We start from the raw sequence: 25,910 nt of genomic DNA, 5'->3' as shown, positions 1-25,910 counted from the left end.
CAAGTCAGATAATCGGTGAACTTAGAATAGCAAATGCGAAGAAGTCAGAAAATCTTTAAACATGAATACCGCCGTGCAAAACCACTTTCTCTGACGCCACGTAGCTTTATCTTATCATACTTAATATTGAAAACATCTGGTACTGCTATTACGACACAGCACAGACTGTTAGGTTAATTTTGAACAATCAGGCCTTACTAAAACAAAATAAATCAATAGTTTACTCTGCATTACAGACTGACCCAAGATTCTCTCTGGTGGGTCTGTGGAGTCGTGCATGAGAGACACAGAGCTGCTCTACACCGAACACAGCAGTGCAGCTTTAGGAACACTGGGTGGCTCTGTGGGCCCCACAGCATGCACGAGATTTATTAACACTACAGACCTACCCATCTCCCCCATAAATACAGCAAACAGTGTTCCCACAGGCCACCATTTCTCAGAGTCAACCTGTCGTCCAGATCCACCTGATCTGTGTCTGAATGAGGCACAAACAGTGTCCAGGGAGAGGATATGATTCCACAGCATACTGTGAAAGAGGGAAATGCATAACAAGGCTATAAGTCAACAGCCTTCAGTGAAAATGCAATTACTTTTTTACCTCTCGGATTCAGAAACCTGACCATACGGTAAACCATGGTTGCACAACTGCAAACATACTGCACTGCACCCTCACAGATTGTACTTTTATAAACCGCAGAGGAAGCTAAACTTATTTCATAATCTCGTGACAATAATGTGAAAAGGAGGCCTTAAGTGTATCTAAATTTACTAACTAAACGTTCCCCCTATCGAGCACATTTTTCTTTATTTGGATGCTAAATTGCTTACATGTGTAATGGGATATTTTGGTGCACACAACATACGTAAAAACCTCTTGTCCAATAAAATATATAGCCAGCATTTTAGATTTTGCCTATAGCTGCAAACTACACATTGTGGTGTAGGAGAGAATCTGGCTGCTGACTGAACCTGAACATCTGCATGCAGAAGATATTCATGCTCACATCTTTTAATAGTTCAAAAAACGTTTACTTACTGGTAGCAATTTATAGGCAGGTATGTATTTGATCTAAAATTGTGTGCATTCATTGAACTTAAATGCAAGCATATTTACAACACATTCCTGATGAAAATAAACATCTTAAACCAGCCTAAACTGATTGCCTGGTCAGACCAGTTTGTTGGCTGGTTTTTGGGCACTTTTCAGATAGTCAGGCTGGGAGAACTGCTTAAACTTTAGTTTTTTCTCTTTGAATTGTATATTCAAAAATCTTTACTGACCCTCTAACTGTTTATTTCACACTTTCCATACTTGGCATTCCCTCTGTCTCTGTACTTGGCATTCCCTCCGCAGTTTGACAAAACAGCGCTATGCAACTTCATTCCTTCACCAAAACAGTATAAACAGGTTTATTTATTCATTCCTCCTGTCAGCGGAAACAGAAAGTGCTGCGTGGGCAGTGACTCGGGCAGATGTCCACAGGTTTCCTCTTATCAACAGCCTTGTAAGACATTTTATGAACATCATTTATGCAGGTTAAGGTGAAATCAATAACGAAATAATAATAATGAATCCTGCCTCTAGCTAAGCTGATTAATAGAGCCATGATGATTCCAAGTCAGATAATCGGTGAACTTAGAATAGCAAATGCGAAGAAGTCAGAAAATCTTTAAACATGAATACCGCCGTGCAAAACCACTTTCTCTGACGCCACGTAGCTTTATCTTATCATACTTAATATTGAAAACATCTGGTACTGCTATTACCTGCCTGACCCACATGTACTTGGTTTCCTCGAGTCTGACAAGGTTAAGAAGCTACCGGCAAATGCCACTGCCTCCATCTAAGAACAGTACACCAGGTCATTAACATTTCTCTGGTAGGAATATTAGCTTCCTCTGACTGATCTGCCTTTGGGGGTTAAGCTCACCCATTTCCCACTACCAGGTCCAAACTGTGAATTTCAAAGTCCCTTAGTGTACATCAATCAGCTCACAACCCTGGGAAGCCAGTACAATTCGAGAAAAAAAAGTTAAGTCGTTGAGCTTTCTGTATATAGTTGGCTTTCTGTCAGGACTCCAACGTCTTTGTAGCTTATATTTATCTAAATATGTCTTCGGAGTAAATCACAAAGCTGTCTAGCTTTTTGAAACTGGCTGAGCGCAGCCCTATTTTGGAAGACGCTTGGCTGGATTCAGAGAGGGTTCATTTCTCTGAAAACAATCAGTAGGCCACTTCTGAAAGGCCTGAGCTAGAGCTCTATGGTTTATGTGCTCGGGGCATGTTGAATTATTAGCCAGCTATTGTGGGTAGACAAACACTGCATCGCTTTACACAGCAATATAATGACAGAGTTACAGTATTATCCCTTATTACTTGATAATCACCATTTATACGGCAGCAGAGCAGTAACTGCTTGTTTTTATCATAGCTTTTCAGGACCCAAATATTTCAAGGAGTAGTTCACCCAAAAATGAAAATTCTGTCATTATTTACACACCCTCATGTCAGTCCTGTCCAGTCATTATAATAAAAGAAAATTAGGACTGGGGCTGTCAAGCTCCAAAATTATATTAAAAAAAGCACTGTAAAACTCTTCATATGAATCATGCACTATATTCCCAGTCTTCTGAAGACATGCAATAGTTATGTGAGAGGAAAAGGCTGAAAATCCACCCTAGCTCTCTATGAGCGTTCATGGGACTTCTTGAGAGAGATAGTGATTTGAACCTTTAATTCAGATCTTTTCAAAGAATCAGTTCCAGTTCACGAACCTGAATCATTTGGTCAGTGAGTTTGAATTAGTCAGAGTTGTCAACAAATTTGTTTTGCGTCTCAGCAATTAACAGCCCACTGGATTGAAAGATTTTTTCAGTGAATATCCCCTTAACTTTTGATTGGTTTTTCGTACAAAGCTGACTTTAGCAGAGTTTGAACAGTGCAACAGTCATGTGAACCACATTTACGGTACTTTTGCGCTGTTTTGGAGACTTTCATGGCATGAAAGCTCTACTCCACATTCTTTGTAAAAGCACGACCAGCATATTCTTCTACATTTTTCCTTTTGTGATCAACAAAACAAAGAAAATCACACAGGTTTGGAACAATATTCCAAGGTGAAGCTGCAATAAGGGTTAATAAGTCATTAACCAATCGCTTAACTGTGCCATAAGAAGTCATTACAAGACTTTAAAAGCACAGTGCACTCGGTAAAAACAGCAATCGTTTTGAAGCACGCTATGGAGAGCTCATTAAGGGAACCAATGAGCTAAATGGCTTCAGAGAGTCTGCAGACTTCTGGAGTCATGTTTGAGATCCAGGCAGGAGCTGAGAGATGGTTTATGTTTGCAAGGCTGAGATAGCCAGACCCCCTGCCCATCTGTCGAGCTGAACTCCACCGCTTCGGGCCAACAGGAGCGGGGCAGAGCACGAGGGGAGAAAACTCAATGTGTGGGAGAGCGATTTGTTTCTGTTAAATAAAAGAAAACAACCGTTTAGAAGGCAAATAAACCTATCATGGATACAATGAGAGAAACAAAAGACGTCCTTCGTGACGAAAAAACTATGGAAAACAAACACGTGCGCTCAGAGGGAAGGAAAAAATCCAACCTCGGCACCCAAATCAGGCAAACTCAAGATTCAATCAATTGCCGCTCTTTGGAGGTCATTTCATGCCGACTAACTGCTCGCCTCTGCCGGAATAATTGCACCCAGAAGATTAAAGAGGGAAAGTTTAAAATTGGCTGAGGGGAAGGGGACATAAGACAAGATGATGCATTCTGCTTTCCGATTCCTCTTAATGCACCAATCACATGCAACCTGAGCTTGGGGTAATGGCTGGGTCTCATGGGTATCACTGATCGAAATAGCCTACACTACCAGCGCAGGGGCCCGTCTCCGAACAGGAACTGAAGTTAATATAGGGGCTAATTTAGCTGCACCGTAAATAAATAGGAGCAGGCATGTTCAAGACTGCTTTCCAATTCGTCATTCGCTTTTCATTATTCGGTTTCACCGGCAAGACTCTAGACTTCTAAGAACAGGGCAAGGGTGGAAGAACTTCTAGAAGCCTGACCAATCCCTCGGATAAAGTGTGTAAGTGCGCTCGCATTGAGTATGAGGTGCATTTCTGAGCCCACACAGTGAAATCTGTAACTGTAACCACAGTCTTTCCAGGCTGCAGAGAGTGCTGACCACAAATGGCCTCCGGCAGTCGTTACCGCACACGTCTCTGCAGGGCTTTTCCCCCACGACCCACAGACCTGTCTTTCTCAGTCTCCATCGCCCAAAGGCCACTATCCTCTCTCTTTCCTTCATTATTCATCCGCAACGTCCTCTGCTCGCATTTCATTCCGCTCCTGAGTCTTACTCAGCGTTAAAACGTGCTCTTTACCTTTCCCTGACCCCTGTCAGTGTTTCCAGCTCTGCTGGCCATGGATGGCCCCAGCCTAGCTCCGCCTAACCCTTCCCGTGTGCGACACGGTCGGCTTGCTTTCCCCAGCTGGCCAGGCTTGAGGTTTTTAATGGGAAGGTTATGGGTGAGGCCGTTCATATCGCACTAACATCAACCAGTGTAACGAACCCTGACAAGGCAAGGTTACAAACCCTGCCATAAAGCGCTCCCGCCCTGGACAATCTTCATTAGGCATACTCCAGTTTACATTTAGAAAATGTTCAAATGAGATGGAACAAATAAACTGTACTTTACATTTGCTGTTGGAAAAGAGAAAAACAGACATTTATAGTAAACATTTGGACTTCCGCCTGAGCCAGCTCATTCTCTCCCTGTAATAGACAAATATCAAAATACAGTATAGACAAGTATCAGATAGATATTTATAACAGATAAATATCAGTGTTTTCATGAAACGGAGTATAAGTGCAAACAGCCCACCTTGTTAGCAGAGGCTCTTTACACTAGCTCCACCCACCAATGTCTGGTTGGCGTAGACAACATTACAAAAGAGCGCATTGTACAAAAGGCTCACTGGCATATCTTTCGACGCGATCAACCCGAGTTCGAATCCGCCTTTTGCTGAACTCATTCTTCTCTCTTTTCCCATCACATATCTGACAGGCCTTTTTTTTGTCCCAATATAAAGTGGCTTCCATTTAAAACATGATAGTTTACACTCAATATGTTATGACTGCATGCAGTTTTATAATGTACTACAATTATGAGGTGCAAATATCAGCCATTTTTTGCACTAAGTATAAACAGCATCTACTATTTACACTAATTGCAAAGAAAATTCTGCTATTTTTACATAGTGTAAATAGAATCTATCACTATTTGCACTATTTTTTCTATTGCTAATAAAATATGCTATTTTCAATTAGTGTAAATAGCATCTATAGCTGCTGCTGCCTTCATGAAACTAGGGATGCACAATCACAATTTAGTTTCGGTTATATAATGTAACAGCCAATTAATGAGCAGTTTTATTTTTTAAATTTTCATGTGGTACATTATAATGTGATGCCTACATTCACTTTTAGCATTTATTAATTAGAGTTTTTAGCATTTTATTTTTTATTTATTTAGACAATTTGTCATTTTAGTATCGTTATCATTATCAAATTATTTTAGAAAATAATTATCAGGTTATCATTATCGGTTATCGGTATTGGCTTAGAAATTAGACTGTCAATTCCAATTCTAGTCCATATAATGTAATTAATATCAAGCTAGAAAAGCATGTTCTATGAGTTGCTGGTTGTAAAAACCATTTGCAGTACCATGCCATACTGTACATTAGTGCAAAGCAATAGTAGTAACTTGTGAATGATGAGCAAAGACACTCATGTCTAGTAATCTTTCAAACCAGGGAAACTATTATATACAAAGCTTCAAATGCCAGAATCTGGGCCAGCCAATCCAATCTCTGTAGCTTCATGGAAATGTTTCAAAAACACAAAGCCGCTTGCAGAACTTAATGGTGCTCTAGAGTGACTCCTGTGTCAAAATCGGCTTCAAATAAACACTTGTAAAGATTAACCTTTGCTCTGGCACAGGCCTGACCTGATCACGCTAGATATATTGACGATTGTAAATTCATAAATGAAGTATCCCGCGGCTGGTAAGCCAAAAATGTCCTTGATTCAAAGCAGAGCAGGAAAATATTCAGAATAAGAATGTCGTTTATCCAAGGAAAATATTCCTTCTAGCATACCTTCCCCTCTCCAGCAAGAGAGGTCGTGTCACATTAAGCTTGGCCCGGATTCCCGGTCCATCTAAAAGAATCACATCTGGATGGGCTGAAGGAATAACACAGAGAACATCCCTGCACTGACAGCGTCCTTAAAACAGCGTTTGGGAAAGTCAAATATTTTAGCAAGATCCTTTCCAGTACAATGATCAAAATTAAAACAGTGGGAAGTTTGACCGCAAGCTTTTCCAGGCACCGATATCAAAGGGAAGCGATGACTTACAGGCGGCCCAACTTGGGTGTGGATTGGAACAGCAGCTCCGGCAGGACCTGGAGCCGGTTGCGGTTCAGGCGGCTGTGAGGAAGAGAGCACAGGGAAAGAGCAAGAGTTAGCATGGTCAAAACATCTACAGTCAAGAGTGAAGAAACATAACGTAAGAATGATCTTATGCAGAGTATAGATCAGTGGGTATGCGCTTGGGTGCGCTTGGGTAGTAAACAAAGATGGAAAGGTTGTTTGACTTGCACAGCGACATGCAGGCATCTGAATACCTAGATGGATGAGACAACAAGGCAAACGCAAACGACACACGGACAGACCAATCCGTCTTTCTGATTAAAGAAACAAGCCGAGTCAACGTTGTTATTAGGATCAGCAGCATCACGACTGGCCAATAGCTACTTCCTGGGCTAAGGGGGTAACAGCTGTGCTGGGGCTGATGGGAAACAAATGTACTTCCTCTGAACATGGTCTAGGTTATCTCCAGCAGTGCTCTTTAAAGGCTATTATCACTCACATGAGCCTGGCCAGACTGACTGTGGGCTTTGATAGGATGACCCTTGTCACGGGAGTGTGGGTTTTGATGATAGCATGCAGGGTCACAGAGCAAACCAAAGGTATGTGGAGGAGGAACATCACTAGCATTTTGTTTTGAGGATCTACAACGTTTATAACTTAGTTCCTTGCTGTAGCCTTCAGGTAGACTCATTCTTGAAGGAAAGAGTTGGTTTTCTCTTGCTATGGCCTCAGCTCCATACCTGAGCCTGCTTGACAACATCTTGTAATATCAATAATAACATAAATGGATCTTGTAATAGACCTTAATCAGGGCAGTGCCATATTTAATTTTTGACAGGAATTAAAACAAAGCTACAGTGTGAGGGATATAAATAATGTGTGTTCAATGGATTGTACTGCTGTTTAATAACATACAGACTGTTCAACTGATGAAACTTCCTTCTGAAAAAAAACCAAAAACTCCATAAAACAGTTGTGAATTGTTAAAATTACATGATCTAATACCTTTATACAGTGAGTGCCATTGTAAAGACTCTATCCCTCACAGCCTTGTTAATTTAAATCATCCGATATAAATTCTATATGGCATCTAACCTGATAAAGGTCTATTGTGCTTTATGAATCTGTGGGTCAGTGACTAGAATTATATCAATTTATTAACCGAAATTCATAAATACAATTAACACACCTTTTCTAAAGTTATTTTTATATTTTTGTATTTCTTAATTTGACACTGAAAACTCTAATGGCTGCTGAAAGCACACAATAATAAAATATATTTTAATAAAAAGTTTAAATGTATTAAAATAGATTACTGTTACATTAAATGGTAATAATATTTCATCATTTTAATGTTCTTACTGTAGTTTGATCAAATAAATTCAGTCTTGGCAAGAGACTTTCAAAAACATTGAACATTTGAATGGTAGTGTATATTTAAAGAAAATAAAAATAAAAAGCATTAGGACACTCGCATACATTTATGGTGTAAGGATTTTTTTTTCCATTTGATGGTCACCGCATTACATTTTTAATTACATTTTTTAATTTGAACTTTTCTTAAATTATATAAAATTATTTTTACACCATAAAAAAATCAAGATGAAATAAAAAATAAAAAATGCATGGTTCTAAAAGTAGATTTTTAAAAGATTTTTCTTTATCGTAGACACTCTTATTTGTCATTGACCCCAGGGCTTGCCTCAGATTTGACTCTTGTTGAACCTTTTTTTATAATCTATTTTTAAGCACCATGTAAGTCACTATGTCTAGCATGAAAACATTTCTGTTCTTTCTGTTTCCATATCATTAATTCCAGAGCACTTGCTCTCATAGTGGGGTCAAGCTATTTATATGTCTGCTGGGTTACAACAACAACAAAAAGTCACACTTGGGTGTCAGATGGAGGGAATGCAAGTGAACGCACTGGCCATCTCTCCGTTGAGAACGGGTCATTGAGCTAAACGCTGTGAAATTCCAAATACGAGTGACACAATGAGGAATGTAGATCTTAAGATCCAGATAAACCAGACCCACAAAACCACCACAGAGACAGATTCTTCAGAGGCGGTAAACAGACTCTCGATGACGGCTGCTGATTTTGATGCACGTTCGTAACTAACATGTGGTGGCAGCTGCCAACAGACTTGGTTAAACACAGACAGAACCGTGCAAACATTTACAAGGAATGAAACGCACTGAGACATCTACACATAAACAAACTCAAGGATGCTAACACAGGCAAACCACAGTCCAGACATTCTTTAACCTTGTCCAACGGCAGTAATAGCTAGCATGTTTGGTCTGACCCTATGGTCAATTTCACTGGGAAGTGTTAAGATTCTCACCAGAAAAGAGCAAATGGCTGCGCTCCAGATGTCATGGGGCAAATGAGCAATTAAACCCGCTGGACTTGAAATGAAAGTTCTGGAGGTCACCTTCAAATTCTCAAAGTTCTTTTTGCTTTTGTGAAGATGTTTTAGATTAAAACTGACAAGGTCAATGTGTTGCTCGTAAACAGCTACAAATTCTTTTTTCCAAAGCACACATAGAGAAACATGTGGAATATGTATCACAACCGCATGCGAGTTCAATCATTTCTTCTATTTGATACTTACATTCTCTCAAGCTGTTTGAGATCCTGAAATGCTCCTCTTTCGATCACACTTATTTGATTGTTCTCCAGATGTCTGTGGAGGGGGGGAAAAAGAACTTCATTATCCAATCAACTCCGGCGATTCAACTTCAACTGACATTGATTAGGTCTCTTGAATGATTGAAATGACAGTTGAAAGAGAACTAGAGGACCTCGTGACTTCGCTTCGTCACAACAGCGAATGATAAGCATGCAGGCTTTCCTCATGAAAACCAGAGCAGATTTCTCTCTGATTTTATGAAGTGTGCGGTTGCCTCAGCAGACCCGCGTTCGTGTCCAGCATGCTTGTGACGGCGTACCGGAGGGTATTTTCAGAGCTCTCCTCTATTCTGAAGACTTTGTCATATTTCAGGGCCCTTAAAATTTTCCAGATGCATTACAAAGACAGCACATCTCCATAGCTATTTCTTGTTTATATTTGAGTCTCTTTGAATCAGGGCAAACGCGCAGTGACACGCATTGGACGCACACAGCCACTAAATTACATTCGGCACCGGATAATACAAGCAATCCTCCAAAAAGAGAGACAATCCTGAAGCAAAGTGCCTCTAAAGTGGACTTCCGCTTTCTGGGGTTATGAATTATGTTTTTAAAGCAAATGTTTAGACACGCAACTGTTTTTACAGCCATAATCCACGCGTTGTCATATCATTCTGTCAGGAAGAGATGAGACATTTGGCTAAGCCAAAGGCTTTTTTAAGAATGCCGCAGCTTTAAGGCACAATCCAGCATGGCAGGGCAAAAACACGAGCGATCCCACAGGACGAGCCTAAATTGATTTGTTCGTAATAATTGCATTCTTCACTGATAACTAACATATCATATAGTCTGCATCTATCATAAATCTGTGCCTGAGTAACTATCCGGCTCATTCTTACAAATAGGGGATCAACCCCTCCGTGGTTTATGTATTCGCATTAAACGTAATCCCTTTCGATCCTGACCAGATGGGTTTTGGTGTGTGCTGAAGAATAATAACGGTTCTTTTTCTTCATTTTTCACCATCTCTCCCTCTTTCTGTTCTTTGTCTTTCTCGTCTTTATAGAAATGTTTTGAAGTTTTGCATAGAAACATATGGGACACAGGAAAAACACCTATGCTTTCACAGGGGCTGACAAGAAGAGTAGAAGACCTCTCTATTGAAAGGGTGAGGCAACACACATGGTATTGCTGGAACAGTCTTTGTTATTCTTGCCTTAAGCGTTAACCAAGTGCTGGTTTATAGGAAAGTCCCAGGTCAGTGCAGACGGTGCTTCCCTGAGGACCTTTGAATGGGAAAGATCTATGTCCCAAAGTAAGGTCAATCTTTAACTGTAATATTTAATTATTGTTTATTTATTAGGAAACAAAAATATAATAATAATCATTACTTTAAAACAAAACTGATCAGTGCTTATGAGTGTTTAAAACACATTTGTCAATCAAAAGTCAAATGGTGTAACCAAAATTCAGACACATGCAGGAGTGTAAAAAATAAAAAGGAAATGATATCAGAGGGCCCATGCAGACCCTCATAATTGTGTGTCAAAGTCATAAATTATGGCCATGTTATGACAAGGCAAGGTTAGTTCCAGTTGTAAAATGTCAATTGGTGTAACTCTCCAAAACCCTTTTTATATTTATGAATTAATAATTCCGATATGTTTAATTTTTTAATTTGTATTTCCTTATTTTATTTATTAATTTATTGATTTAGAAATAAATTACATTGCAAATGGCACTTCTCTGAGGACTTTTGGGTGAGAAAGATCTTTGTCCCAAGATTATCCTAAACTTTTGCCCCAGTTAATTTATTAATTTATTATTATTAATTATTATTAATCCAAATTAATGTATTTCTTTGCAAAAATATTTCCATAAAAAAAAAAATAATAATTGTTTAAAAAACATATGTCTGCCAATCGAAGTCATGTGTTGCAACAAACATGCAGAAAATAAATAAATAAATAAAACAGGGCCCTACAGAGCCTCATAACTGTATCTTAAAGTCATTAAAAGTTCAGGTTGTAAAATGTCATTTGAACCTACATTTAAAATCTTTTTTGAAACTAATAAATTACAGTGCAGCTTACACTTCTTTTTAGCGTGGGAAAAGTCTATGTTTCAGAGTGAAGCACAAGCGTGGAAGAGTGCATAGGTGTGATTGGATGCTTGTCCCGGGCTATCAGACAGAAGGGATCACGGCACAAGCCTTCCAGAGAGATAAGGGGTGCCGAGGCTGTTCACAGGGCCCAGGGAGAGGCTGCTTTTGGTACACGCCATGACCGTTAATCATAAACCACCTTAAACTGCCTCGTGCTGCCTGCCAGCCACTGCCTCTGCTTACGACTGCTCTCTTGGGCGTTTATTTTACTCCTCTTTTTCACTTGTTTATTTTTATCTCCATTCCACTCTCTTTACAGGATCTCGTTCAGGAAGAAAACAGCACAGAGAAATATATGATTACAGTCATTAAGCTGAAAGAACACTTTCTCCAGAGAAGCCCAACTTGCTAGATCACCACTGCCCTGCACCTCTCCGAGCAACCGTCCGTCATTTACAGTATTTATTCTAAAGGTTAAAGTTTCTGGAATGGAATATATTGTCACATATTCCTCAAACTTAAGAACAAGTTTGAAGATTGACTGCATCTAAGGCGATGACTTCATGCGAGGTTCAGTCACAGGGTCATATTAACCCTGTGACTGAACGAGGTTCAGTCACAGGGTTTACTCAGCTTAAATGTCAGTTTGTTTTAGTATGACTTGTGCCGTAATCCTCCTGGCTTTCAGCCTCGAACCCTTTGATGGCTTTGACTGTAAAGACAACACGGAAGAGGAGGGGAACTTGGGCGTTAAAGGAAGGATTAACTGTAAGAGCGAGAGATACAGAGTGACATCTTACAGCACGCGTAGGTTCTTGAGGCCAGAGAAGTCCACTTTGGTGATCCGGGTGATGTTATTCCGGTCCAGATCCCTGGAAAGAAAAAAAAAAGGGAGAGGGATTGAGAAAAAAGTTAAAAGCTTTTCATTTCACTTATGCTTTCAAACATGATTTTTCAAGTCTCAGCTCACAGCACAGTCAGTAAACAGAGAATTTAAATTCAGAGGCTCCCTGGCAGTACCTCAACGGCCCCGACTCGCACCAGATGCCCGCGGGGCAACGCTGTTCAAAGCTGGCGTCTGCCAGGGAGCATTAGTGCCATGCTGTGGAATACTGAGTCTGAGAGGCCGAATGCCTCGCATTCACTGTGCTGGAGGCGACTCCCTTTCAGCATGCTGCTATTGAGCTGCCTCGACTCTAAACATTTCCATGCACACGCTCTCATGCACGGCTCAGGGTCACGTCAGCATACACCTGCCCTTTTCTGTTCTACATGTACAATTACTCTATACAATGCTATTCTTTTCTTAATATGTTTAACTGGGTCAAAGTCCCTTTCAAGGAAAATTTGTTTACTCAACGGCCATAACTTGCAATGCCTCCGGGCAGTTATTTCGGGCATGCAACTCCGAGTCTGATCCACTTGAATGGGGAAATCCTGAAATCCCAAAAACTGCTTGCCATACTCTCATTTAAATACCATGTTTCAAATCAGTAACAAAATTTGATGTGATTTACGCCATAAATTTTGTTTCCTATGCTTAAATAGTGTTAAAAAAGCTTATATTTCAGGCTGGTCTGGCCAATGCGCATGTGCAGTCCTAAGCTTACACCTCAGGACACTAACTGTTTCTATCATGGACTGTAAATAAAGATGGATGACGCATCTCCACTTTCCTCCATTTTAGAAAAGTGAAGCCAAAACATCCCAGTATGTCATCTTGAGCCAATAACGTCATTTGGAGCCAGAGTCTGCACGGTAGAGATTCATTTGGAGCACGAGTCTGTGTGGTTGATTCATTTGGAGTTTGAGTCTGCACGGTAGTGATTTGCTTGGAGTCAGAGTCTGCGCGGTACCGATTCATTTGGAGCTTGAGTCTGCACAGTAGTGATCCATTTGGAGCCAAAGTCTGCTCAGTAGTGATTCATTTAGAGCCAAAGTCTGCTCAGTAGTGATTCATTTGGAGCCACAGTCTGCTCAGTGGTGATTTGTTTGGAGTCAGAGTCTGCGCGGTACTGATTCTTTTGGAGCCTGAGTCTGCACAGTACCGATTCATTTGGAGCTTGAGTCTGCACAGTAGTGATCCATTTGGAGCCAGAGTCTGCTCAGTAGTGATTCATTTGGAGCCCGAGTCTGCGCAGTAGTGATTCATCTGGAGCCCGAGTCTGCGCAGTAGTGATTCATCTGGAGCCCGAGTCTGCGCAGTAGTGATTCATCTGGAGCCCGAGTCTGCGCAGTAGTGATTCATCTGGAGCCCGAGTCTGCGCAGTAGTGATTCATTTGGAGCCCAAGTCTGCACAGTAGTGATTCATTTGGAGCCCGAGTATGCGCAGTAGTGATTCATCTGGAGCCCGAGTCTGCGCAGTAGTGATTCATTTGGAGTCAGAGTCTGAGCAGTAGTGATTCATTTGGAGCCCAAGTCTGCACAGTAGTGATTCATTTGGAGCAAGAGTCTGCGCAGTAGTGATTCGTTTGGAGTCAGAGTCTGTGCGGTACTGATTCATTTGGAGCCTGTGTCTGCACAGTAGTGATTCATTTGGAGCAAGAGTCTGCGCAGTAGTGATTCGTTTGGAGTCAGAGTCTGTGCGGTACTGATTCATTTGGAGCCTGTGTCTGCACAGTAGTGATTCATTTGGAGCAAGAGTCTGCGCAGTAGTGATTCATTTGGAGTCAGAGTCTGCTTCATTTAGAGCTTGAGTCTGCATGGTAGTGATTCATTTGGAGCCCGTGTCTGCACAGTAGTGATCATGAGCTGGAGCAGCAGTATCAAAGTCCCGCCCAAACTCCCGCAGACCCAATCACAAGCTCACAACCATGATACCACACCCCGTTTTTATAGCATCAAATAACTAATTAAAAGCTAACTTTTTAGAAAAATTAACACTTGAACATACATCAGCGCAATAAGAGCTACCTAAAGTGACAGAAACCACCTTTGGGAAAAATTTTATTTGAAGCGTAAGTTGATTTTTTTTATTTTGGCTTACGTTCCATTTGTTTAAATGAAGAGGGCAGGGTTTATGACCTATACTGAAGCCAGCCACCAAATGGCGATCGAAATGTTTTGGCTTCACTTTTCATGACGTGTACGGCACACTTGGTTTCATTGTAAAAAGTGATTGCAGCGATTGGTTGTCACAACTTTAAATTCAACAACAAAATAAGTAATAATGTGTTCTTTCATGCTTGACTTAAAATTATAAGTTTAGTTAACTTTAGTTGAGTTAAGTTGGATTAATAGGTCATCTCAACACATTATAAGTTGTTGTAACTAACTGCAGCAACATTTTTCACAGTGCAATCGGAGCTAAAGTGACACCATTGCCTCTTTTATTTTGAAGGTGGGACTATTCCGCCTTAAGTCTAAAGTCTTTATCTGGGTCTGTTTTTTTTTTCTTTTCCATACAAAAATACGACAGCTAAAGACTAAACAAAAAAAAAAAGACAGCTAAAGGCTAAAAAAATGTCTGAGAAATGATATTTTGTTCTGCATGTAAGCAAAGCGAATGAGAAGATGGGAATAAACTGCTTGAGAAAGACAGACTGCATGGAAACATTTTTGTTTGGAAAACTTCTCCTCTTGCATCTGAATGAATTATATATTGCCAAACTAAGTATTTTTCCACTCTAGTCAATACTTTATCCATCCCAGACTGATTTATCAGTTGTTTCAAGCGTGTCTCAAATTGTATACATTCACTGAAATGAGTATACATGCCAATGGACTTCCTCTGTGGGCGCTGTTTACTGGAGCCCTGCCACACTGAAAAGATTAACGCTGAGAAATATACAGTGACATATAGTGACACACGCATACACATACGCACTAACATCGGGCTGTCTCAGTGTGTTTCTCATAATATACATAAACATTTATAAATCTGATTTAAAGGCATATTGGATTTCAAAAGACTTCCCCAGAACCACAAAACGCACATAAAGCAGACTAATATGAGCCATATAGGAAACATATTACAGGGGACAGGCCATTTACAGACCCCGGATTCCATAACAATGATCCTCTCCCAGACGTCGGCTGTGTTTCAAAACCTAGACAGCATTATTGTGTGTAGAAAGATGATGCTGTCTATGTAAGTAGCACACTTGGTTTTGAGACATAGCCATTATCTGCTATGAAAACCAACAATGACAGCATCTTTCACACCCACTTTTTAGCATACAGATATAGAAAAATGTGAATTACCTGAATCGACAAAGATGTTCAACAAAAATATTCCCAAAAATGTTGTCCCAACTGGCCTAGGGTTGTCTGAACAACTGCGGATTAAGCATGTTAAGAGTTTGAGAGCTCCCACTATGCACTGCAGCGTGAATAAATCAAGTCATTACTGTTATTATTGCTTTACTTTTTGCTGACTTCTTTATGGTGTTGTTTTTGTTGTTGTTTTTATCATCACTTATTGGTTGTGTGGCAAAGACCTTATTTCACTTAAAAGTGTTTGTTGATTGTCTGTGTTATTGAGGTACACTATTATTCAAAAGTTCTGTTTTTTTTTAAGCAAGGATGCATTCAATTGATCAAAAGACAGTAAACTAAATTTGAATGTTATAAAAAGATTTATATTTCCAATAGAAGCTGTTCGTTTGAACTTTCTATTCAAAAAATCCCGAAAAAGGTATATGGTTTCCACAAAAATATAAAGTAGCACAACTGTTTTCATCATTGATAGTAATAAAAAAGTTTCTCAAGCAGCAAATCAGCATATTAGAAAATAATTCTGAAGGACTGAAGACTGGAGTAATGATGCTGAAAATTCAGCTTTGCATCACAGGAATAAATTGCATTTTAAAATATATTAAAATAGAAATTAGTTATTTTTAATGGTAATAATAATTTTAAAATATTACAGTTTTTACTGTATTTTGATGAAATAAATGCAGCTTTGGTGAGCATAAGAGACTTCAGCAGTGTGTTTTAAGTGTTTAAGAGATGACTGCGTCTTTTATTCACAAAATAGAGTTAGGACTGATCGGTTCTGATGAGTTCTCCCTGACTCACTGGTCTAGTTAAAGCAGTCGACAGACTTTATGAAGGTTGAAAGTTTCAGATCCTATTACTTACAATTGCATTAAAAGAAAATTACCAGTACAAAGTTTCTCCTGCATTGAACTCAAAAATCTTAATGCATCATGTTCCCTTGATCTTTTAACTTCTCCACAATTCTATATAAACAGTGCTCCCACAAATTCTCCCTCTCCCAGTCTCTCCACGTCACTCTCTTTCCGTTTTCACATGCCCTAATCTCCCAGTAGTTCTCTCTTCTGTAGTTTTCTCGTCTTGTATCCTCTCACCTGCTTGCAATGTAATCCCACTAATAACACTGCACATTTCCTCCTCTCCCTCTCTCTCTCTCTCTCTCTATCCATCACTTCAATCCTCACCGTGTCAGTTTTTACAGCATGTGTTAACAGCCCAGAGAGCTAACTAAGTCCTGCTTCCTCTAGAAACTTAATCAAACCTCCGGTCACACTGACAAGGTGGAGTTCACAGATATGGCAGCCCCCTACTGGCTATTGTTTGTTTTAATTTGTTGAGGGGATAAGGTGCCCATTCAAATGGCAGGTGTTCCATACTAACAATACGCCCCCTCTGGGGCCCACCCCACCCACGCACGCCGTTAAGCCACTCAACCCGACTCATCCAAGTCATAAGCCGGCAGAATACTCTGGTAAAGTGTGCTTCTCAGGACGGCACCGGACAAAGAGAAGAATCTTTGTGATTTTGCCTGGAGGATATTTTGACTGCATCGTGCCGCAATTGCAACACTGCAGACAACCGAGGTGCCCTAAGACTTCAAAGCTGAGCGCGAAAAATGTGCATGAAAACAAGAGTTGCTTTTTCTGTTCCCATACGATACCTCTCAATGCGTTTCCTGTCGTAATCTTCTGTTATTTTTCTCAAAGCCACACTAGCCTAGTCCTCAGAAGCTGATAGGTATGCTCCATTTCCTCTAGAAAGCTTCTCATCGCTGTTTGGAATCTTAAATGAGTTCTTCCTTTGGTTTGGATGCCTTAGATGGCTGTTTTTTATTACTTGTGTCCAACAATACCAACACATTATTATTCTCCTCATAAGATGCACAAGATATTATCAGGACATATAGACACATCAATAAGAATACATTTTGTTCTCATGTCTATTGATTAATTACAACTAAACACCTTTGAAATAAGCACAGATAAAGCACAACATGAGATTATGCTTGTCCTGTGCATTTAAATTAACAGGTTCGCTGTCATAACTGTCAAAGTGATTTCTGCCACCTATTAATCTTCATTAAATGCCTGCATTAATTATCATTTCTCCTTCACTGAGGTAATTCACTGAGGCATCCGTATGCCACTGAAAATTATAAGGCAGATGCTAAACGCAAGACACAGACAGGGATATTTTAATAACGTTAATGTGAACAGGGTGCAATTATTTTGTGCATTACAAACGGGTAGATGCCTCATTGCGTCCTCCTCACTCTCCCATAACAGAGCTCTTTCCTTTTCCTAGTTTTCTGGAAGTTCGCCGCCGAAACAGTTGTTCATTTGCACTTGTGCGAGATCAAATTTGAGAGGGGGGCGGTTATTACCGCTCTTTCATCTCCCATGAGCCATGCAGCCAGCAGCCATGTGGCTACCACACATTTCTGGACACATGCAGTCCTGTCCCAGAATTCCTGAGGTGTACCTCCCAACATATTACTACCACCTCAAAAGCTCTTAACAATCCCATATTCCCTGAAATCGTCACAGTGCTCCATACACAACTTTTTATTTTTTACCACCAAAACTCTGCATAGCCAAAACCACAAAAATGCAATCTTCTATTTTTGATTACCTGGCATGGCTGGTGATGACTGTTTATCGTCTTTGGTAAATGCTTTTTTTGTGATTAAAACAGAATATCGTCTGTTGGATTGGAGTTGGATTGGCTTTGCATGAGGATAAAGGCCAACTCATCACTGGAGTTTCAGGATGAAGGCAGTGAAAATGAAGCAGCCGGTGCGTCTTTTCCTCTTCATTGTTTATGAGCAATGTTGGCAGTTTCCATCTCAGGGAGAATTTCATTTAGTAAATATTTTCATTAGCGCCATGTCTGGATGCGAAGGACGCTCACTTCACACTAAGCAGAGTGGACAAAAATGAATTATTTCTTATTTCATTTTTTTGAGCGTTTACCCCCTGGATGGTTTATTTTAAAACCCTGACAGCTAATAGCGCAGACGGCCTGGTGTTCTTGCACAGTATATGACTTCTTAAATTACTAGAGTAACGCTTGGCTGAGAGGTGACAAGGGCATCTTCAACATGTCTGTGTGAAAGTCAATATCACAGCCAGGCTACAAAAGGCTCATCAATAACACAAGTCTCATCTTGGACTCCGGGGTAACCAAGGATACCCTCCCACCAACTTTCCGTAAATGTCATTACCGGGAAGAACGGTCAAAAAAATGAGTGTCCCGGCTAACCATATCGAACAACAGCCTCTGTACCAGGCCACCATGGGTTTATTTATTTGGCTTTGTGGCGCTCTGTTTCTACTAAGTTTCCTGTATAAATTTCTCCAAAAAGATAGATTTTTTCTTGTATTGTAACTTATGTTTGGCAGGGAAGAGTTTGAAGTCATTACGTCCTAGGCTAAAATTTTTGTCAAGCTACTGTTTCAAAAGTTATTTAGCTACAATATGAACCACAAATGAAATGTATAGCAAACAGCTTGGAATATGTAAGAAGACAATATCTTCGATATTTGAGATAATATGACGAAGCATTAAATAGCAGTTATACGTACATTAAAACTAAATACAAACAATAAAACTAGAAAAATCATTTTTAAACATTTACATGAACCATCTGAACAAAATGATTCACTAAATGAATCAAACACCCCAAAAAATAAAACAGTTAAAGAGCACATTTTCACACACGCGGTTTTATTCATATTTTTTAGCTTAGGATAAACACTGTCACTTCAAGTTACACTCAGCCACAACTAACAAGATGTACTGATGAGAATAACGAAGCCCTTGATGTGTTGCTTTGGTGACAAAGCCCGCAAAATAAGAGTCCTCGTAAATGTGAAACGGCCTGGAGGGATGCACATTATCGAATCCAGCCTTCCATTAAAGTATGACACAAGCTTGGAAGATTCACAGACTTCTGGGTCCCTGACATTCGGAGTGACCTCTTCGAGACTTTTGTGACAAGAGGTCTGCTGGCTCCCAGACTCACCAAAGACAGCGCTAAGCTTTGATGTACTGCCTGAAATGAGGCACAGTAAATGTGTTCCGTGCATGAAAACGATTTTTTTTCTAAAGTTGGGTGGCGAATCTTTCCCCGAAATCTTTGCCCACAAACAGTGCCGGCAGCTGTCTGGCAGACTGCAGTGTGTGAACGCTCACCGAGCGAGAGACTTCACATATGCTCCTCATATGCCCACTGAGGTCAGCAGGGCAACGGAGACCACAAACCCACCTCCTGATTCACTCCAACACCAACACAACAAACACACACACTATCCCGCTGACTGACTCTTTGCGATAATAAAAAACTGACATAAAAGCTGACAAACGGATATGCAACCGAGGGCGGAGCTAGCAGTTGGGAAAGCAGGAGTTGGCGGTTTCACACCGAAACTTCTTTAAGACACCCAGAGTGTGATGAGAGGAAGGGAATGCTGCCATTCTCTCCTGATCCAGCAGACCAAACACGCTATGCCTGCCACAAAGTGCCACATTGTTCCTGAAGTGTTAACTGCGAGTGGGCCCAAGACTCTGGCGGAGAGAATTTGCTATTAAATGCTACAAAGTGTGTGCGTAACTGGTGCAAATTAGAGTGAGAGAGATGAAAGAGTGAGAGAGAGTGTGTGTGAGTGACTGAAAGGGGATATTACAGTTGCGACAGGAGCTACTAATGAGCACAAAATCATATGAGCTGTCAAAGAAAGAAAAGCCTTTCAAATAAATGCACATTTATTAGAGGGAAATGTGCCTGAACTCTGGAATTGTGGGTAACTAGGCCTTGCTTAGGGCAGAGGTGCAGTCATTACAGTTAAATCAACACTCCAGGGTGCTCTGGGAAACCTGGTGGCGTGTTAATCGTACCCAGGAGACGTGGAGACGGGTGCTTCTGGACTTTGAGCGGTCTTGAAAACTGCTAATTTACAGATGCCGTAGCTTGGTGCAAAACATTGGATGAATTGCTTGGTTTTCAATGAATAAAATCGGATATAAGAATATGCAAAGTCATTTACCAAATGCTATGCACACCATGAAAGACTTGCATCTGTCTCTAGTTTAAGCAAGACTAAACCTAACATGGTATATTTTAAAACAAATCCAATACACAGAGGGTCTTGACACTTATTTATTTTTCTCTCCACATGAAAAATTCCACTGAAAAGCCCTTTAGGGGTTAAAGGTTGGAAGGTTCAACCAGACCTCTGGCCACTGAACAGACCGGAAGCCTTTCCTATCAGATCCCCCCAAAAAATATTATATTATACCAGATGGTTGTGATACTTATCATCGCTTATCACGACAGAAACTTATCAGGCTTATCACGGCAGGTGGAAACAAGGAAATTAAGGATATTTTCACAGTGAAATTCACAAAAGTAATCTAAACACATAAGAGAGTCGGTGTTCAGCTGCAGTGCGCCCCTCAATGGATGTGTGGTTCCCCAACTTCCCCAGCTAATACATACACACTCACACCATATGTCCAATAATCAATGTTTGTGTAAACTCATTATACTGGATGAAAGAATCAGATGCAATGCTGTTCAACATTCAGATGTGCACACAATATCTCAAGCCTCATTTAGAACATTCTGGATAGAATCAATGAAATGTGATGTTTCTCAACTCCAAACTTTTCAAACTTTCAATACAAAACGCTGAACGAAAACTCTTCATGCATTAGACAGTTTATAACATACATGGAATTTTAAAGAAAACTTAAAACTTGAAGTACTTAAAATTGATTTATATTGTATATCCTCTAATAACATGACACTGAGCACATCCCATACTGATTTTAAAATAAATGTCTGTTTGTTTGTTTTTAACCTCTGCTTTAAATCTATATTTCACTCTAAGAACTAAACTAAACTGCTTTAACAACTCCAGCAATAATGTTTAAAGAGGAAACTTGATCATCTGGGCAAAGGTGACAAAAGGTATCATGTAATTTTTAACACATCTTATTAAGAAAAACTATAGTAATATTTTACAATAGTGCCCATTACACAAAATACTATTACTAAATTAAAACCCATTTAATCCCACTGGTAACATTTGCGACCTACATTCACTTAATGATCTGTTGAGTTGCTGATGTGAAGTGAGTTGTGCAACTATAAATGGAGTTCAGAGATGATCAGAGCGGATTCATTCCAGTTTGTCCATCTGAGAGATGATGTCTTTTAAAGAGCTTATTATTGATGCATTATTAAATATGCTCTATCTCTCAGTATATGTAAACATATTATCGACAAGAGGGAAACCCAGAACACCATTTTGATGGTTTAAGTCAAATTATAAAATTGTAGATTTCAAAGTATAATTGCAAGTAAAATAAATGCATTGCTTTTTGAATTAGCATTCTATTTTCAGCACATTTGCTTGTTCGATAAATAAATAAATAAATAAATATTGTAACCTTTATCCTTGCAACTGCGATTTTATATATATATATACTTTTTATAAAATAACTCCATCTTTTATATTTATATAATTTTAGTAAAAAGCATGCAGCCTGACTGGTATCCATCAAGTAAAAATAGGTTTACTTAACTTGCAATTATTGTTTTTTTATTTTTAATTAAATTAATACTTTAGTGTGCAATAATAGTACCATTCAATAGGCTACGTGTAACATGGACACTATGTTACAAGTGAACCACAGCTGTAAAAAGAAGAAAAAACTTTCTCTGCATCTCCTGCTCACAGTGCATGAAATCGCTGCGGTGCTTCTGTCTGTGAACAGAGGTACGCGCCGCTGTCATTATATTATCGGTGTACAAATAACGCGATAATAGGCGTACTTACAGTCTCTCGGCATTCCTCGGGATTCCCCTGGGCACCGTCCTGAAGCCTAGACCCTGACAATCCACATGAGAGCCCGAACAACTGCACTTATGCGGGCATCCATTCACAGCACAGCACAGCAGCCCGCACAGCACAGCCACTGTCCCCCAATACTTCACCCACCGCATCATAAATCCTCTGAGGCTGAGAGCAGCCCAATAACAATAGGGGGAAAAAAACAAAAACAACAAAATAAACTAATGCGTATGCTATATGAAAATCTAAAAATGTATCCGCGTCTTGTTACATCCAGACAATTAAGTCCCAAGCGCAAAAAACAAAAACAAAAAAACTACAGGTAGGACGAGGGGGAAAACTTAACGATGAGCTACAACACCAGCATAAAATAGTTCCAACTTTGAAAAATTCTCAAAATGCATCAGAAAAAGCTTTGCTCATTCAAACGCGCAGTTGCATCCGTCTCTCCACACCATTGAAACATACAGATGCGCATCAAAAGTTAGAAAAGCACATCGCTAACTAGGGGGGGAGCCCTTAAAAAGTCAGCAAAATCATTCAAAACGTCCAAAACGATTCCTTCTCATAAGTCACCAAATTCCGTTTTTTTTAGATCCAGCATGCAAATCCTCATTGATAGTGATTGAGAAACTTCAGCGGTGCTCGTACCTATTTGATTTCCAGCCCCCAAACCCTGCGCTCCACACTCCTACTGGCTAATCTGCGTGATGTCACTCTGGGATATTTGGGGTCTCGACTCGAGAAGTTGTTGGGACAGCTTCAAATAACTCAGCCCGCACCAAATGCTCGTTAACTTTGAGGGACGAACACGAAGTTATGATTTAGAAACCGCAGCGCGAAACGAAGACACTTGTGCCATCTAGATTTTTTGGTAACACTTTATTTCGATAGTCCACTTTAGACATTCTATTAACAGTAAGTAACTTTGCAACTACATGTCAGCTAGCAGTTAGTAGAGTATTAGTAGACTGTCTGCTTAATATCTTCTAACACTTTCTTTGTCAACTTATTCTACTAACCCTAAACCTACCCTAACAGTCTACTCTGAGAGTTAGTAGACATGTAGTTGCAAATTAATGAGAATTAGTTGACATGTAGGTGACATGTAGTTACAAAGTTACTTACAGTTAGTAGAATGTCTAAAGTGGACTGTCGAAATAAAGTGTAACCGATTTTTTGAAAAGACAAAGATAGAAATAGTAATAAACGATTTTATATTGTAAAAAAAACTATATTCACCACCAAGAAAGGTTTGTGGGGAGCACGGTGATATAAAAAAATTAACTAAAAATAAGTTAATAAACACATAATCAATAAAAAGCTGCTTTAACTGAGAAAGCATAGTTCTTACTAAAGTTTAGTTATATTATCCACTATTAATAGTTAAATCAACAAAGGCAGCACCAAACTATTGCAAAAAGTATATTAAAAGTATATGGTGACTCATAAATGCAATACGTTTAATAACTATATCTCAAGCAATTGATCTATTTTTGCAGATACTTTGAGTCAAGTCACTTTTGAAATAGTGGATTGTTTCTTTTTTCATGATTTTTGGTCCACATTTTGCTGTTTTAGTGCCCCCGTCTGGTGAGAAATTTCATCTAACTAAATCCAAAATCCTTCCTCACTATGAGAAACCACTGGTTTTACTATATTAATAAGTTTAGAATGTACGTTTAATTCTTTTCTGTTATGGTTTGTCATTAATTCCAGATATGTTTCTTTGCATATTCACCTGAAATATTCAGTTAATATTAAATATTCAGCCTTATATGCAACAAATAATAATAATAAAAGGACTGGAAGTCAAGTTAAAGACATTAAATAGTTTGACAGAGCAAGTTACTTTTAATAACAGATTAAAAAGTAGTGCTACACAGAAAGAATTCACTCCAGTCAGTAAAACATAACAGATGTCTAGATAGGTTAAAGCTTCACTCAATAATTTAAACATTTAAATGCTGTGTCCAGATCCTTAAAGAGCAGCATAGAATCCTTGTTTAACACACTGAATCAATTGAATCAACTCCCATATGCCAGATTCATTTACTTACATTATTCCTCCTGAAAGCAAAGCGAGGGGCATTAAGCGTCTGCTGGAAGGCTGCAGGTACGTGCGTGAAGTTAAGCTGCAAAACATGTGCTTTACACTTCCTTTAATGCACACACACATGGCCGCGAGTCCATAAATCTGTGATTTGTGTCAATAAGGATGATGTGCCAGATTTACAGACTGCACACTTGTTCACGTCAGGAGTGAGGAATGTCCAGAGAGCTTCCACCTGTGGAACGCTGTGGAGAATGAGCGTGATAGGCAGAGCAATACTCTACATGTGTCTGAGCTGTCTATCAGCTTCTCTAAGGTCAGACTTTCATGTGAAAAACTCTTACCTACGGAGTGACCCTCAAACAGCCATGTTGCACACGTAAGCACGATCAGGCTATATGGCAGCAGAAGCGTTTCTGTCTTATGCACTCAAATGTATGTCTTTATTAAGGAAGAGTGTAATTTTCTTTGTAATTCTCTGCAGTCATGAGCAAGGAACTGGGCTGCAGGCAGGATGCTTGTGCGCTTTGAGAGGTTGAGAAAAATAGCAGCTGCCCTTAGGCTGAACATTTTCAGAAAAACATACACAGTCATAATGCGTTTAAAAACCGAGCACATGACATTACAAATAAGACAAATTGAACAAGAAAATAAATTGTGACTTATCTTTTAATCATAATTTGGCTGTTCTGAAAAAAAAAGCTGAAATAAGTGAAAAGGTTAGTCATCAAATTGAATTGACCCACAGTTTCATTGAACTACACATAGCAATGAAATATGCACTATACTGTAAATGTCAAAACAAAGGATCTTATTTGTAAAATGATACAAGTTTTGTGAGTTAAGGCTGGACAGTTGACATTAAACTGACCTTTCCATTTTATGTATTGCACCCAATGGAAAGCGAGTGGCCAGATTATGGAAAATCTTGGCATGGATGGTGTAGACCAGCACTTCTGCCTGGGAAGGGAAAGGGCTAGCCAAAGACCTGTCTGAGGAAAAAAGCCATTAGCATACCATGAGACATGAGAATGCTTTTAAATGGAACACTTGAACATAAAAAGAAATCCAAACTTTTCAGCAATTACGTAAATCTCTCAGATGGAAAGCGAGTGGCCAGATTATGGAAAATCTTGGCATGGATGGTGTAGACCAGCACTTCTGCCTGGGAAGGGAAAGGGCTAGCCAAAGACCTGTCTGAGGAAAAAAGCCATTAGCATATGAGAATGCTTTTAAATGGAACACTTGAACATAAGAAGAAATCCAAACTTTTCAGCAATTACGTAAATCTCTCAGCCTATCCGTTTGCCGTTAGGGGGAAGGAGGAAGGTTTGCCATACTGTATATAGATTTTCCCTCACTCCATATATTCCCTTTCTTTGTCAGTTTGTATGCATTTAAAATTGTCGTTCTGCTCTGTAGCTTTGCAACCGAGAAGACCAGGGAAGGATTTCTCATCTTCCTGGCTGGAAATTTCCTCCCTTTAGCTAACACAGATCTGAGAAAAACAGTCAAACATTTAATTCCACAGCAAAATTTACTTTATGGCTCATAGATTTCCACTTTTGTCCCGTTTGTATCCCAGCCAACG

General features: G+C 39.6%; 1 protein-coding gene across 2 annotated transcripts in view; it reads right to left on the bottom strand.

The window, feature by feature from the left end:
* LOC107662025 (slit homolog 3 protein-like) overlaps nucleotides 1-22,853 on the bottom strand; it is a 195,056-nt gene extending 172,203 nt beyond the window's left edge. For both annotated transcript variants that reach the window (XR_001631166.1, XM_016451881.1), the window contains exons 1-4: nucleotides 22,252-22,853; nucleotides 11,991-12,062; nucleotides 9,070-9,141; nucleotides 6,437-6,508 (exon numbers count right to left, since the gene is read on the bottom strand). Coding sequence is in view for 1 of the 2 variants with exons in the window: in XM_016451881.1 (XP_016307367.1) it covers nucleotides 6,437-6,508; nucleotides 9,070-9,141; nucleotides 11,991-12,062; nucleotides 22,252-22,421 (386 nt within the window). In the remaining variant the exon portion in view is untranslated. The remainder of the gene's footprint in view (nucleotides 1-6,436; nucleotides 6,509-9,069; nucleotides 9,142-11,990; nucleotides 12,063-22,251) is intronic.
* Nucleotides 22,854-25,910: the final 3,057 nt, after the last annotated feature.

The sequence above is a fragment of the Sinocyclocheilus anshuiensis genome, unplaced genomic scaffold (assembly GCF_001515605.1).
Source record: "Sinocyclocheilus anshuiensis isolate Anshui unplaced genomic scaffold, SAMN03320099.WGS_v1.1 scaffold535, whole genome shotgun sequence".
Taxonomy (NCBI): domain Eukaryota; kingdom Metazoa; phylum Chordata; class Actinopteri; order Cypriniformes; family Cyprinidae; genus Sinocyclocheilus; species Sinocyclocheilus anshuiensis.
Note: the sequence above shows the minus strand (reverse complement) of the source record. Positions and strands in the feature narration are given on the sequence as shown.